Source organism: Marmota flaviventris, chromosome 3 (genome assembly GCF_047511675.1).
Source record: "Marmota flaviventris isolate mMarFla1 chromosome 3, mMarFla1.hap1, whole genome shotgun sequence".
Taxonomy (NCBI): domain Eukaryota; kingdom Metazoa; phylum Chordata; class Mammalia; order Rodentia; family Sciuridae; genus Marmota; species Marmota flaviventris.
This window is the reverse complement of record NC_092500.1, coordinates 119,604,107-119,619,363: the sequence shown is the minus strand read 5'-3', so window position 1 is coordinate 119,619,363 and position 15,257 is coordinate 119,604,107. Positions and strand designations below refer to the sequence as shown.

Sequence of the window (15,257 nt, the reverse complement as noted above, 5' to 3'; positions counted from 1 at the left end):
AGATTCTGGATCTACTATGATCATATAGGGAAAGCTCTTCCCCCAGGGAGAATCCTGTATAAGGAGATGGCCAGAATTTGTACTGGTCTTAAAGGATGGGGAAAAGACAGAGAAGGAGGTGGGGTGGCCAGGCAGCTGTTTATTCAAGGCAGAGGGCAAAAAGAGCCAAATGTTGACACATGCCTGTCCAAGGAGTAGGAATGATCGGTTCAGTTTAGCCCTAATGCAGGGTACATGATGGAAATCAATTCCCTTCAATGGAATCCCCTATGCCTTTAAAATAGGAGTCCAAGTACACACATCACAATGTATTCTAAACATTTTCACTTCCATATCTCACTCCACACATGCCCTAACCCACTGTTGATCAGTTCAGGGATCTCCCTTTTTCTCATCATCCATTAGACATAATAAAGCATTAAGTTAGATGAGAAAGCTACAGACTTGCCATCTGAATAAAAATGTAAGTGGGTCACAGATCATGCAAAATAAGTAGCGATCGTCTGCCATTTCCATGTTACTTGGCAATGACAGTCATCTTAAAAATACAAAAGGACACACATGGTCTTGCAAATCCCTCATCTAGTCTTTAGACTGATAAAAACAGGAATTTTACTCTTTCTGCCTCTGCTGGCAAAACAAACAAACAAACACCCAGATATCAACATACACGTTTTTTTAAAGTATTTTTTTTATAGTTGTAGATGGACAGAATGCCTTTATTTTATTTATTTTTATGTGGTGCTAACAATCGAACCCAGTACCTTACACATGCCAGGCAAGCGCTCTATCACTGAGCTATAGCCCCAGCCCAACATTTGAGACAGAGTCTTTCTGTGTTGTTCAGGCTGGCCTTGCACTCCTGGACTCAAGTGACCATCCTGTTTCAGCTTCCTGAGTAGCTGGGACTTTGGGAATGTGCCACTATGCCCAGTTTCATAGGGTTTTTTCTCTCTTTTTCCTTTCCTTCTTTCCCATCCCTCCCCTACCCAGTTCTGGGGATCAAACCCAGGGCCTCCTGCATGCTATCAATATTTTTATTAACTCAATAAAAATTAAAAAGCTATTTATAACAATTCATGAGGATAAGGAAAGGTTCAAGAAAAAGGGATTGTTAACAGGATCTAAGAAAAAAAAAGAACAAATCCTTTATTTTCAGGGAATCTTTACCTCTAAGAACTGGAGAGCAAAAAGAAGCTCTCCAACTTTGCCTGGGATGCAAGAGGCCCTATCACGTTCCTATGGATAGGGTGTGATCACAACCCATGGTGCTCCCTGCCCACACCTTGATTACCCAAGGAACCTTAGGGTACAGAGCAGGACCAATGCCCCTCTCACTCACCACCAGGAGTTGGCATCCGTCAGCAGCTGGGCCCAGCTGGAGAGCAGAGCTGCAGTGAAGAGCAGCAGCAGGCTAGGCATGGTCGGCCTCAGCCCGCCCCAGTGCCCTGGGACAGACAGCTTCCAATGTGGGGCTTCCTGGAGAAATGAAGGGAGAATCAGGGTGCAAATGCAACAGATACAGAAGACCAGGAGGGAGCAGAGGGATGCAGAAAAGCGCACGGATGGCCTCTGGGATGGACCTGAAGTCAAATCCTCCCCAAGGAAATTCAGCTCTTTCCAACTTCCACCTCTTACTGCTTATCCTCTCACCATAGGGCTTTTAGGCCTCCTACCTCAAACTGTGGGACTTAATTCCAACGGAAATAATGAGCTGAGAAACCAAAAAAGAGGAATGAAAACAAATCATTTCAAGAACAGAGGCCGCGCAGTGCTGCCCATAGGAAGCTGCTTTGACGGTTGCAAAGTACACTTTCCCTTCTAGAACATTCAGAGAAAGGAGGACCATCCCCTCCACATCTCACCCCAGCTTGGAGATCTACTTCTCTGACCTTCAGATTCTTCTTCATAGGTGAACTCGATTTAACCCATACCCAAGTAGGAGTCTTCCCTCTCCATCTGAATCCTTCTCTCTCCAAACAAGTTTTCTAAATCCCAACCCTGTTTACCCTTAAAGAATAATAGCACAGAGAAGAACGAGGACTTTCCACTTTCTCAAGGCACTTCTCTGAGAAATGTAATAGCCGTACAGCCAACCGCGAGCCCTTGTCCCAAAAGCATTGGTGGCCTCTGCGCACCCACAGCGAGGCGGTGGAGGGATTGCACGGAACACCTTTCCCAACTGCAGGCGAAGGACACAGCCGGCTCCTGGGCTGCATCTCTCTAATCCAACGCGTGTGGTGAGGACGCATCCTTTCACAAGCCACCACCCATCCCGTGGAGCACCAGAGAGCTCCACATCTTTGCCTTGCGTTTTTAGAAACTAATGCCTGTGCCCCACGTCCCCAAAGCCTTTGGAAACATACAGGAAATCCATGCTTCTGGATCCTAGAGTGAGCAGATAAACACACGCCCCCTCCTGCTCACCCCCACCTCGCTTCTCCCTTAGCTTCTATCTGGGGCGGGACCCCACATCTCCAATGAGTCTTCTTCCCAGGACCCCTTACACCTCCAGCCCTACACACACAAACACACAGCATTGCTCCAGGCTGCCCCCGCCCCCATCTCACCACGCCAGTCCGTGGGTTCTGGGTCTCCAGGCTCTCTGGGAGGGGGCGGCAGGTGCTTTGGGTCATCAGTTTAGGAAATATTTTTGTCCTGGGGCCACCAAGAGAGGAAGGTGGCCTGAGCAGGATCCAGGAGCGCTGGGACATGGCCTTTCCCCACCCCCTTTTGGTTTTTCTTCTTGAGGTCTCAGCTGGGGAGGGGGCACCAACAGGCAGGTGTGTGGGGCCGGCAGGGGGCAGATCAAAGAAGAGGCTCGCTCCTTCCCTTTGTCATGCAGAGGCAGCTCGGAAATGACCCGGCCTCTAGCGTGGCCGACTAACAGCTCCCCACACCCTACTTTCCTAACAGACCTCTCCTGCCTCCTCTAAAGGATGCCCCCGCCCCCTCCCCTCGATCCCCCATAAATCCTCCCCCGTCCCTCAGGGCAGGAGGTCTGTGAATGCATCGACTGGAACCAAGAGAGATGGAGCAGAGATAGGGCTGGCACCAGAAGCTAATGGCTTTATGGAGGGGAGGGGACCTGGTCCAGGGTAGGGAGGACCAGAGAAAAGCTTCAAAGAGTTTCCTTGTCCAAACATCCCCAACTCCACCTACCAGTCCTTCATGGGGACTAATTCCCTCCTGCTTCTCCAACTCTCTTCTCCTTTCCTTCCCTCTTGCCCACCAGAATGTCCATCCCGACTACCATGCCCTCAAACACTACTCCCCCTGGGCCAGTGGCCACACATCTATCCTCACACATTCCATCACCAGATAGCTCAGTTTTCTCCCCACTGGTGACACTTCCTATCCCTCTGTTCTCCCCCCACACCAGCGTCTCTCACCTCCCTCACACCCTTCCAACAGGCTCCAGTGAAATCTTACTGGCCCTTCTCCTCTTAGGTTCAACTGAGGCCACATTGAGGATCCACTGAGTCTGAGCCAAGGACAGGAGCAAAGTGCCTCTAACCGTCCCTGTGGCTTTGACTGCCCCAGTGACAAGCTGTCAGGCCAACAAGGGTCGGACTTCCTAAGAGCTGTGAATCCTGCTCTTCCATGCCTTATAAACATGTAGGGAGACAGGAATCACTCCCAGAAGCTATTCCCACCACCCACCGTGGTCATTCTATCAAAGTCTCAGTCTAGGAAACATTATATTTTAAAAATTACCAATTAGCAAAAAAAAAAAAAAAAAAAAAAAGATCTAGCACATGTGGTGGCTTCTTTCACTGCCTTCCAAATGTGTGGTACCTGAAACTAAACACACACACACACACACACACACACACTACAGTAACCCATGGCATGTGCACATGCACCAGCGTCTCAAGACGCTCTGTCCTGTCAGACAGAAATGAGCCACCCCATCAAGGGCCCCAGAATTGAAGCTGGGCAGCTGTTTGCCTGTGTTGCATTCTTGAACCAGGTGGAAGGGTAAAGGGGAAAGGATGTTTTAGAAAGGTAAATGTTGTGATTGGTTTCATTAGTGTGGGTAGAAGGGACACTTCTTGCCTCAAGCCCACTGGGGAGGAAGGAAGCTGTGTGGTTTGGATTTAATGAGCAGGACATATGGAAAGCCCCATGGGTGGGTCACTGGTGAGATTTACAGCAGGACTCAGCCTGGGGTGGCTCTCTGTTGGGTAGGAAGAAAGATCTGGTAAATACCCCAAAGGCAGGGAAGCTGAATGCCTTCTGCTGCCTTTGTCATAACTACAGATGTCCTGGGAGATCTAAAAAGTTCCCCCTTCTGAATAGGCCAGCATCATTTCATACACAACATACTGAGTGGTCGAGTATGTGGGAATCAGGAGTCCCTATTCTTTGCTAGTGCCTGGGAAGGCTAGGGATGGGGGAAGGGAAGATGAATTCTCAGTCAGGATCCTTCAGTGGGGAGGCGGGTCAGAATGAGCTGCTCAGACATCCTCTCTGCTCTACTTCATTCATTTGTTCATACATTCAGTAAATTCATTAATCAAATATGCATTGAGGGTCAGGCACAGCGGTGTACCCCTACAATCCCACCAACTCAGAGCATTGAGGCAGAAGGCCAGCCCTGGAAATTTAGTAAAACCCTGTCTCAAACTAAGGAAATATAAAGGGCTATGGATTCAGTGTCTTTGGGTTCAATCCCCAGTTCCAGAAAAATTTATGCATTGAGGGGAGGGGATGGGGCTGGGATGGGACTCAGTGGTAGAGAGCTTGCTTAAAATGTGTGAGGCCTTGGGTTCCATCCCCAGCCAGAGATGTAACTCTCCTATACCATCCAAGTCCTCTCTGTGGCATGTCCAAGTCCCTAACTGAGATCACACTGCCTTTCTCTACCCTTGCAACCGAAGGAGCACATATTTGAAATTAGGAATTCTAGGCTTTCTTCCTTTTTCTGCTAGGACTTGGTCATCAATTTTCATTCCCTTAAGGGGCCACATCCATCCAGCCCGGAATGAAGGCGCTGGCAGAGGGGAGGGCAGGAGCAGTTATGTGAGGGCTTAGGGAAAAAATGGGCAGAAGTTTTAGATCAGTCATAACAGTGAAATAACCAATGTCTCCAGTAAGAGAAGACTCTATGCTGACAGCATAAAATTCTATTTAAACTAACATGGAATCCTTTGACATACTAATCTGTTTGCGTTTTTGTTTCTTGCCCTCATAATCTCTGGAAATGGTCTTGTTCACCATTTTCTCTCCAGTGGTTAGGATGGTGCACAATCTAGTGCTAGATAAATATTTGTTGACTGAAAGAGAAGAGCCCTCTTTTGGCTCTCAAGGAAATAAGAAGCAGACAGTGAAGGCCAGCCTATCATGGAGACAAGAGTTCTTTTGACTTCCATAAGACCCAACTCCATTTGTCAGCAAGAAAGCGGCCTCTATCGTCATATCTCCTTATTTCAGAATCTCCTGCTAACAGAAATCTTAGAGATTTGAGGTCCCAGTTTTGTCTTTGTCCTTTTCTCAAAGACATGAGTAACATCCAGCTTCTAGCATAAAGTACCCTGCCGCTTGACAAGATAATGTGGAGACGTCTGAGGTGTTGCTCCCTGAGCTGCTTTGATTTAGCTGGGGAAAACAAAACCCCCTCCGAAAGGCAGGCAGGACACAGAAGTGCCAGAGGAGTCCAAGGAGCAATTGCAGCCAGGATGTGGGATTTGCGTAGGGCCTGAAGAATGTGTGGGCTTTAAACAGAAGGAAAAGAACAGGAAGGATTTCACATGATGACGCGGTGCGGTCACAGAGGGAACATTTCAAGGTGTTTTGGAAGGGAAAGAGAGAGATTGCAAGAAAGGAAGCCTTTAGCCATTCCCAGTGTTTTCAGAATCACTCATTATGAAAAGCAGGTAGTCTCTCCACAATCTGATATGGTTCATTCAAGAGCAATTACCCAGGAACATTCCCGTGATGATGTAGGAACAGGGCCAAAAACTTAGGGAATCAGTTACCCTGGTGCTGCTGTTTTTGACCATGAATCTTCCTAGAGAGTTAAGAAGTAGGAAGTAAAAATGCTGATTGACCAGGGGCTGGGGTTGTGGCTCAGTGGTAGAGCTTGATCTAGTACGTGTGAGGCCCTGGGTTCGATCCTCAGCACCACATAAAAATAAATAAATCAATCAAATAAAGGTAAAAAATGCTGATTGATCACTCCATCTTCCCAATCCTGCCTGTTCCTTGCCCTTCAGTTCCTTTCTTGGATCAGACTTGAGATCTTGGTGTCTTTCTGGAGTCCTCACTCTTTTATCCTGATGGCAAATCAATTGCCAAGGCCTCCTGACTGTGTCTCCATAGGATTATTATTATGATTATTTTCTATGCTCAGGATTGAACCCAGAGCTTTAAGCATGTTAAGCAAGTGCTCTACCACTAAGCTAGACCCCAGCTCTTTACAGTATTTAAAAAATTTATTTCCTACTCTTCACTCTTACTGCCATACTCTGAGCTACCACAAGAGCCTGCTAACTGACCTCTTTTCACTCCCATGAATTGTGTCTTATGTACCTTTTTTTTTTTTTTTTCTTTTTGTGGTCCTGGGGATCAAACCTAAGGCCTCTCACATAGTAGGCAAGCACTCTACCACTGAGCTATACCCTCAGTCATATCTTATTCTTATCTCTTGAATTACTAAATGGATTTCCCTACATTCAGTTCTCAATTGTCAAAGTAATATCAAGTTCCAGGTTTCTCAAAGCGTGGTCCCCAAGCTAAGAGTATCAGCATCACTTGAAAACCTGTTAGAAACTTGAATTCTTTTTTTTTTTTTAATATTTTAGTTTTCGGTGGACACAACATCTTTATTTTATTTTTATGTGGTGCTGAGGATCGAACCCAGCGCCCCGTGCGTGCCAGGCGAGCGTGCTACCGCTTGAGACACATCCCCAGCTCAGAAACATGAATTCTTAAGCCCCACCCAGATCAACTAAATCAGAAATTTTTGCAGGTGGTGCCTACCAATCTGTTTTAACAAGCCTTCTGGATGATTTTGGTGCATGAGAAAACTGGGGAACCACTGTATGAAGCCATCCACAGTAATATGTAATGAATTAATGCACCAAGTCTTTCTAGTAACACATACTTATTTAAATGGAAATTTTTGGTTTTTTGGAACCAGAGATTGAACCCGGGGTCACTTAACCACTGAACAACATCCCTAGCCCTTTTAAAAATATTTTATTTAGAGACAGGGTCTTGTTAGTTGCTTAGGGCCTTGATAAGTTGCTGAGGCTAACCTTGAACTCATGTTCCTCCTGCCTCAGTCTCCCAAGCTGCTTTGATTACAGGTGTGTGCCACCACACAGTCTTAAATGGAAATTTTTACATGCCTTTGCCTTAAGCCAATGGATCCTAACCTGGGGGACAAAGACCTGGGGGTGGGGAATCACAGAATCAAAGAAATATGCAAATCAATCACTGTCTCTAGAATGAATGAATATATCATCCATTTCTACTCTGATAGTAGTATGTATGTGGATCCTTGAAATGGACTTATCACATCTGGTAGTATGTCAAGAATGGGATCTCAGGGAGGCTGGGGTTGTAGCTCAGTGGTAGAGTACTTGCCTAGCATGTGTGAGGCACTGGGTTCAATTATCAGCACCACGTAAAAATAAATAAATAAAATTTATATATAAATATATATATCTAAGAATGGGATCCCTGGGCTGGAGATATACTCATGGTAGAGCATGCATTTAGCATGCACAAGGTTCTGGGTTCAATTAGCGGTACCAAACAACCAAACAAGCAGTACTGTTAACCTCTGGCTGAAAACAACACCAATGCCCACCAACAGTAGAATGGATGGATCAACTAATTGTGCTCTATGATGAAATATTTTGCACAAATGAAAATGAATTAACTAGCTACATACAGTTAACATGTAACCACATGCTTGAGTCTTATCAACACAATGTTGAGAAGATAGAGGTCACAAAAGAATATATTAACTATGATGCCATTCACAGCAACACTATTGTGTTTAGGGATCCATATATAGGTGGAAAATCCATTAAAAAAGAGCAAGGAACTGCTCACCATAAACATCAAGGAGTGGTTTCCTCAAGGATGGAGGGAAGGGGTTGTGATGAGGAAGGGACCCGAGGAGTTTGGGGGTGCCAGCAGCACTATATTGTTCAACCTGAGTAATGGCTAGGAGGTTATATGCTTTGTAACAACTTATTCTGCTGTGCATACATTATGCTTTATTCAATTCCCTGCATTATGTTACATGATATAACAAAAAAATGGAAAACAGAAAAAGATCTTTTGGGGCCTTTGAACATATTTTCTCAGTGGAAAGTACAGATATAGTCTTATGGGGCATATGACCTTTGTGTGGGATGCAAAAAGGATCCTCATCCTCAAAGAGAAACCTCCGCCTTAAAGGGATGTTAGAAAATTTAGGTAGAGACATCCACATGGAATAACTACTGCAGGGAGGTGGGAGGGGATTGGGAACCATGCAGACCACATAGCATCCTGTGGGTTGTGCCTGGATCAGCTGTACACAAACTAGCTTCTACCATGCCGGGAGCATTTTGTTTTCTCTCTGGGAAACCAGGATCTGTCAAAACCACCTCTGTCTCTTTTTGTTGTTGTTGTTGTCTTTTTTTGGTCATTGATTACTATTTAGTCCTGTAACCAGCTGTTCCTTTTGCACTAGTTTCTTTTGAGTATGTGTGCATACCTTTCTCCCTTAAAAGACATTTTTTATAGTGACCAAAGATTAATGTAATAATGTACCAAAGACTTTATCAGAAAATTCCATAGCCTCTTAAAAGAATCCCCAGATGCTCATCTTTCTGCTCAGCTCAATTAACATAGCCTTTCCCTGCCAGCCTTAATTATTTCTCCCAAGGGTCCCTCTCTGCCTCTAGGTCTCCCCCCACCTCTTCCTCTCTCTCTTTCTCTCTCCCCACACCCCTTCCATGCTTTGCTCAGTGAATCTTCTTAGCCCCAAGGCATGGCAATCCTTTGTGTGATCTACTTTCCCTACAGTTGGTGGATATGAAAATTAAAACCTGGGATGGGGGTGACTTTGGAGTTTATCAGCTTCACCATATTATTTTCTTTAAGAAGTCTAATCTCCCAAATATTGTATCTTTTCTCATTGTCTTTCTGGATTGAAGGAGAAGTAATACCTTAAGGATGTGGGGAGGGACACAGGGTGGAGAGTAGTGATGAGATCTAAATTATGGCCCTCAAGAAAAATGCTAAGCCAGAAATGTGTTGATATTCCCAGTGCTGATGTACATGGTTTGGTTTGAGAAGCATGAAGGACAGCATGCCCAATCACAGGGCAGGGTGGTGGGGGCACAAAAATTGATCCTGAGACCTCCACACTAAAATATAGTTTTGTTTGTTTGGTTTTGGTACTGGGGATTGAACTCAGGGGCACTTGACCACTGAGTCACATCCCCAGCCCTATTTTGTATTTTGTTAGAGAAGGATCTCGCTACATTGCTTAGCACCTCACTTTTGCTGAGGCTGGCTTTGAACTTGAGATCCTTCTGCCTCCGCCTCTTGAAGCACTGGATTTATGGGCATGTGCCACCGTGCCTGGCCTAATCTAGCTCTTGATGTTTCCAAGAATAGAGATTCCCCAGGCCTCCAGCTCTTAGTGTCTCAGGAAGTCTGATAAGTGACCAACTCATTTTCAGATGGTAGAGCAAACCCAAAGACTCCAGTGTTCTGTGCAGTTTCTGGGAGTGGTAGACGCTGGTGATTCCTCCTTGTCTTATTTGGAAAAGCATAACTTTGTCCCAGGGACCAAGCAAAAGGAGATAATTAAGAGAAATTTCCTTCTCTTAAATCCTGATAATTTAAAATGGTTTAAAAAGATGTTTTATGGGCTGGGGATGTGGCTCAAGTGGTAGCGCGCTCGACTGGCATGTGTGCAGCCTGGGTTCAATCCTCAGCACCACATACAAACAAAGATGTTGTGTCCACCGAAAACTGAAAAACTAAATAAATATTTTTTTAAAAAAAGATGTTTTACAAAAGAATGCAGCAATGTGTGACCCATAAGTCAATGTGGTTTAGGAAATTATTCTGAGGAGCATGGCAGTCAAAGCTGTGGGCTTTGTTTTCAAGGGCTTTGGGGGCATTGGGGAGAAAGATGTTTGAACGCTCTCATTTTTTTTAAGAGAGTAAGAGATTTTTTTTGGAGATCTATCTATCTATCTATCTATCTAGATATATGAATTGTTAATAGACCTTTATTTTATTTTATTTATATGTGGTGCTGAGAATCAGACCTAGTGCCTCACACATGCTAGGCAAGTGCTCAACCACTGAGCTACAGCCCAATCCTTGATGCTCTCATCTTTCAAGTAATCTATTTTTCCCTGCTCTGAAGTTTTGAGGTCCTGTACTATAGAGGAAAATGTGGATCTGAATATGTGCCACTCTCTTCTGCAAATTCCCACGTATATTTATACTTTACTGTTTGTGGTGCTGGGGATGAAATCCCAGGCTCGTGGTATAGGCAAATGCTGTGCCTGTGAGCTATGCCCCCAGCCTGCCAAATTCCTAAGTTCATATAGAGGAAGTGGAATAAGTAAATGGAGTCCTGGTCCCCCCGCCAAAAGCAGGTTGACAACCTCTCTGTATGCCATGGACTAATTAGAATAAAAGTATATCTTGTGCTACCAAGTAGATGTATTCCTGATTTTGCAAACTGGAGCATATTTTAAAAGGACCTGGGGAAATCGTTCTATTTTAAAAAGCAGAGATCACCAACTGGAAGACAGCCAAATCTCTTTGACTAATGCAATTTTTACAATTTTTGGAACATGAATGCCTTGGTGTGCAGGAGAGGGGACATGCATTTCCCCAAACCCCACTGCTCTCTGTTGCTGTTCTCCCAGCTGCTTCCCACATCCATTTTGCTTGGCAGGTTCCCAAAGGCTTTGGAGTTTGCTACTCTCTTCTTTAAAGGGAGAGACAGAGACAGAGATATGACAGTCATTTTTTCTATATGCATACTCCAAGTTTGTCACTCTGTTCTTTTTTGTTGTTGTTGTTCTTTAAAGAAGGAATGTGTTGTGTGTGTGTGTGTGTGTGTGTGTGTGTCTCCACCCCTTGATGGTACTGCAGATTAATCAATCCCAAGGTCCCCAGGGCCTCGAATAAGCTAGGCAAGTGCTCTGTCACTGAGCTACATTCCCAGCCCAATATATATAATGGAGCTTATAGTAATTTTACTACATGCATCCTCATTCTTAATTATTTGTAAATCTGGTCTTTCATGCATGGGGCTTTATGAAAGTAGGTTATGCTAAATTTCTTTTTTCTAAACAATTCAGCCATTCATTTTTCTTTCTTTCTTTTTTCTTTTCTTTTTTTTGTGTGTGTGTGTGTGCTGGGGATTGAACCCAGGGCCTTGCACAGGTTAAGCACCCCTGAGCCACATCCCCAGTCCAATATTTCTGTAATTCTCCCTGAAAGAGAAGGGATTGCCTCATCTATTCTAATTTTCTTGCTTTCTGGAAATCTTCCTTAAGTTGCCAACTTTCTGCTTTAAAAAGTAGCAATTTCCATTTTGGGAAATAGGACAGTTATTTATTTTTGTAAACAAGTGGGAGATGAACATTGCAGGGAAAGGAACAGTGGAAGGACAGCCGCCCTGAGTCCAGGGCTCATGTTACAGTCTTTACCAGTCAGGACACTTGGAAAACAAGGAAGGAAGGGCTGGGCCAAGCAGATTCTAACTGCAGGGTGGGAAAAGATGGACTGCAAGCTAGTTCTCCTCATAACTTACTGCTTATTGCAGAAATGACACTTGGTTTTTAAATTCCAGGGGGAAATCAGGAGCTCCAAGTAAATGGGCCCTCCTAATGCCAGCCCCAGCTACTGCCTCTGATCTCAAACCAGTCCTCAGGGGGTGCTGCTTGCTTCTCAGAGGGAAGAGGTGCCAAGCAGCTTTCTAATGAACCCACAGGCGAAAAGTTTTCCCTTCCACTCAGGCAGCTCATCCCTTTTATGTCCCTCTCAGATGCGACTCGCGTTTTCTTTGCCAAAACTAAAACCATTGCCAGCAGTTTTCAGACCAAGTTTGTGGGTCCCACTAGACCCTGAATTTTGAAATTAAAAGACTTCTATGGCTGTTTCAGGAAAAAGGACAATCACCCAGTTCAGGCCCGGGCAGGTTAAAGAGGCTTTTGGTTCACCACTGAGATTTTTTAATTTCATGGAGGGCTCTGCCAGGCTTCTCTTCCCCAGGTTCCTAATGGTCTTGCTAAATTGTTCCCTTGGTTGCCCAATTCCTTGGAAATGGCTGCGATGATGGGGGTCAAGTCTTGTGCTCTATGCTGCGCCAACAAGGGGCTCTGCCATAATGAGGGTGACACAAGGACAGCCTCTGGACAGCACCTAGCATTCAGCAGACTCTCGATGAGTTCTTAACAGCTCATTATTTAACAAATATTTATTTTTTGGTACTAAGGATTGAACCTAGGAGCACTTTACCACTGAGCCACATTCCAGCCCTTTTCATTTTTCATTTTTAGACAGGGTCTCACTAAGTTGCTTAGGACCTGGCTAAGTTGCTGAGACTGGCCTCAAACTTGTGATCCTCTTGCCTTAGCCTCTGAGTCCCTGAGATTACAGGTGTGTATTACTGCACCCAGTTTAACAAATGTTTATTGAGGGTCTATGATTACCTAGCATTGTATGGGCAATTATAATAAATTAATACAATGTTACTCTTATAGAACTCAATATTACTGTGCTGAACAATATGGTAACCACTGGCCACAGTGGCTATTTAAATAAAAAATGAGTTAAACGTTCAGTTCCTAGTTGCAGTAGTCACATTTCAAGTACTCAACAGCCACATGTGGCTAGTGGCTGTCATTTTGGATGGTGTAGTTTATAGATCATTTCCATTATCACATAGAATTTATTAACAGTGCTGCCTAGAATGGAAGTCAGACAAGGAAACAAATCATCACTCATACAAAGTCAAAAGCTTGGGGCTGGGGATGTGGCTCAAGCGGTAGCGCACTCGCCTGGCATGCATGCGGCCCGGGTTCGATCCTCAGCACCACATACAAACAAAGATGTTGTGTCCGCCGAAAACTAAAATAAATAAATAAATAAATATTTAAAAAAAAAAAAAGAGCAAAATGTGGCCAAAGCTCTTAAAATCTTAAAAAAAAACCAAAGTCAAAAGCTCCGTTTGAAATCTGTAATTTAAATTTGGTGCAGTAGGGGCTATGATAAAGGTACGTGGAAAGTACCATGTGCATGCAGAATAGGGGCAACTAACTCTCTAACTCATGGCCACTCTAACTCACGGTCCAGCCACAGAGATAAAATCTTTTTTCTACTCCAATGACAACCTCTACTTCTCATCTTTATAGATAATCATTAGGAAAAACAGATACTCTGTGATAAAGTTGAAGCAATTTTCCATTATCAGAACTAAGTGGGCACTATTTTGTATTTGCTACTCAGAATCAAGGAAAAAGTTCAGACCCAGCAGAAATGCCAGAAAGTAATTTAAATGGATTTTTTTTTCTGTGACTCTATTTTTTATTTACACAGAATATTTTTTTATTCTGTGACTAATTCAAATCAACTAGTATTATTGAGCACATATTAGATCTTACCTAAGGATGAGTAATAGACATTCTCTGCTATAGAGGTAAGACAAACATGTACAAAATCATAATATTTAGCAGAGAGTTATAGAGGTTCACAATGCCTAAGAGTTAATTCAAAAGGAGGGAAACTTCATAGGGAAGATGGTATCTGAACTTGTCCCTAAGAGGATACTCAGCATTCCGTAGGTAGGGACAGAGGCCTGAAAACCACATGGCAGATTTTGAGAATGACAAGAATACCGTGCACACAGTTTCATGTCTGAAATTCAACTAGACAAACAGAGCTAGAGCAAGGGAAGCAAAGTCAAAATCCAAAACTGTTTTTATTTATTATTAATTATTTAATTAATTTTATTAATTCTTGGTGAAGCAAAATCTTCATACTGGGGCCCTCATGGAGGTCTTCAAGGCCACACCAAGGAGTTTCTGCTTTGTTCTGTAGCCTGCAGGAGCCATCCAAGGCATTTAAAAAGGAGAGAGGCATAATCAGATCTGTATGTAAGAGAACTCTGGCAGTCCTGAGCTGGCAATAATGATTGATGGAGTGTAGAGAGTGAGGGTCTGGGGTCGAGGGCCCAGCTGAGAGTCTCATTCAATAGAAACGTAAGAGGCAGAATGAGGACACAGACAGCTTGAGTAGAAAGGAGGTGTGGCCTGTGTGTCATCCAGCCATGGACATGACAAATGTAAGTGCTGGAAAGTAACCACCAGTATAGCATTCTATTATCCACAGGGCAGCCCTCGGACTGCTTGCCTTTGGTCACTACTGAACTGAAATAAAGGGGATAGGGCTGGGGGTATAACTCAATGGTGGAGAGCTTGTCTAGCATGCATGAGGCCCTGGGTTCCATCCCCAAGATGAAAAAGAAAGAAAACAGAGTGCTGACTGGAGTCTCTATCTGCATGTGGCTATGGGTAGAGTCCACTATTTTTGTGCTCATCTCCCAGGTCACATTAGGCAGATGGAGAAGATTTGACCTCCATGAGATCTGGTCATCTTGCAAAAGCATACCATTAATCAGAAAGAGTCTCCACTCCTGAAAAACAAAGAGCTTGAAGTATATATACTATTGTATGGTTTGGATATAAGGTAAAGGCATCCCCCAAAGGTTCCTGTGTTAATGCAGGGGTGAAATGATTAGATTATAAGAGCCATAACCTGATCAGAGGATTAATCCATTAGATGGATTGTTAATTTGCACAGATTTCTGTGTAGTAACTGTAGGCATGTGGTGTGTGGCTGGAAGAAGTGGACCACTAAAGTGGAGACATGCCTTGGGGATTATATATTTTGTCTCTGGCTCCTCATACACTCCCTTTTTCTTTCTCTCTGCTTCCTGGTTGCCACATCCTTCAGCTATGATGTTCTGCTTAGCAGTGGGTTCAGAGCAATGGAGTCTGCCGACCATGAAGTCAACTGCTGAAACTGTGAGCCAAACTTTTCCTTCTCTAAAATGTTCTTGTCAGGTATTTTTTAATATATATATATTAAAAATGTGTGTGTGTGTGTATGTGTATACACACACACACATACATTTATTTTTTTAGTTATAGGTGGACATAATATCTTCATTTTTTTTTTTTTAATGTGGTGCTGACGATCGAACCCAGTGCCCC

At 44.0% G+C, this 15,257-nt stretch overlaps 1 protein-coding gene across 1 annotated transcript in view; it reads right to left on the bottom strand.

Annotated features, from left to right (window-relative positions):
* Positions 1–15,257, bottom strand: part of Wnt5b (Wnt family member 5B) — a 113,771-nt gene that overhangs the window by 14,038 nt on the left and 84,476 nt on the right. Inside the window, exon 2 of the mRNA XM_071610308.1 lies at positions 1,343–1,479. Coding sequence (XP_071466409.1) covers positions 1,343–1,479 — 137 coding nt within the window. The remainder of the gene's footprint in view (positions 1–1,342; positions 1,480–15,257) is intronic.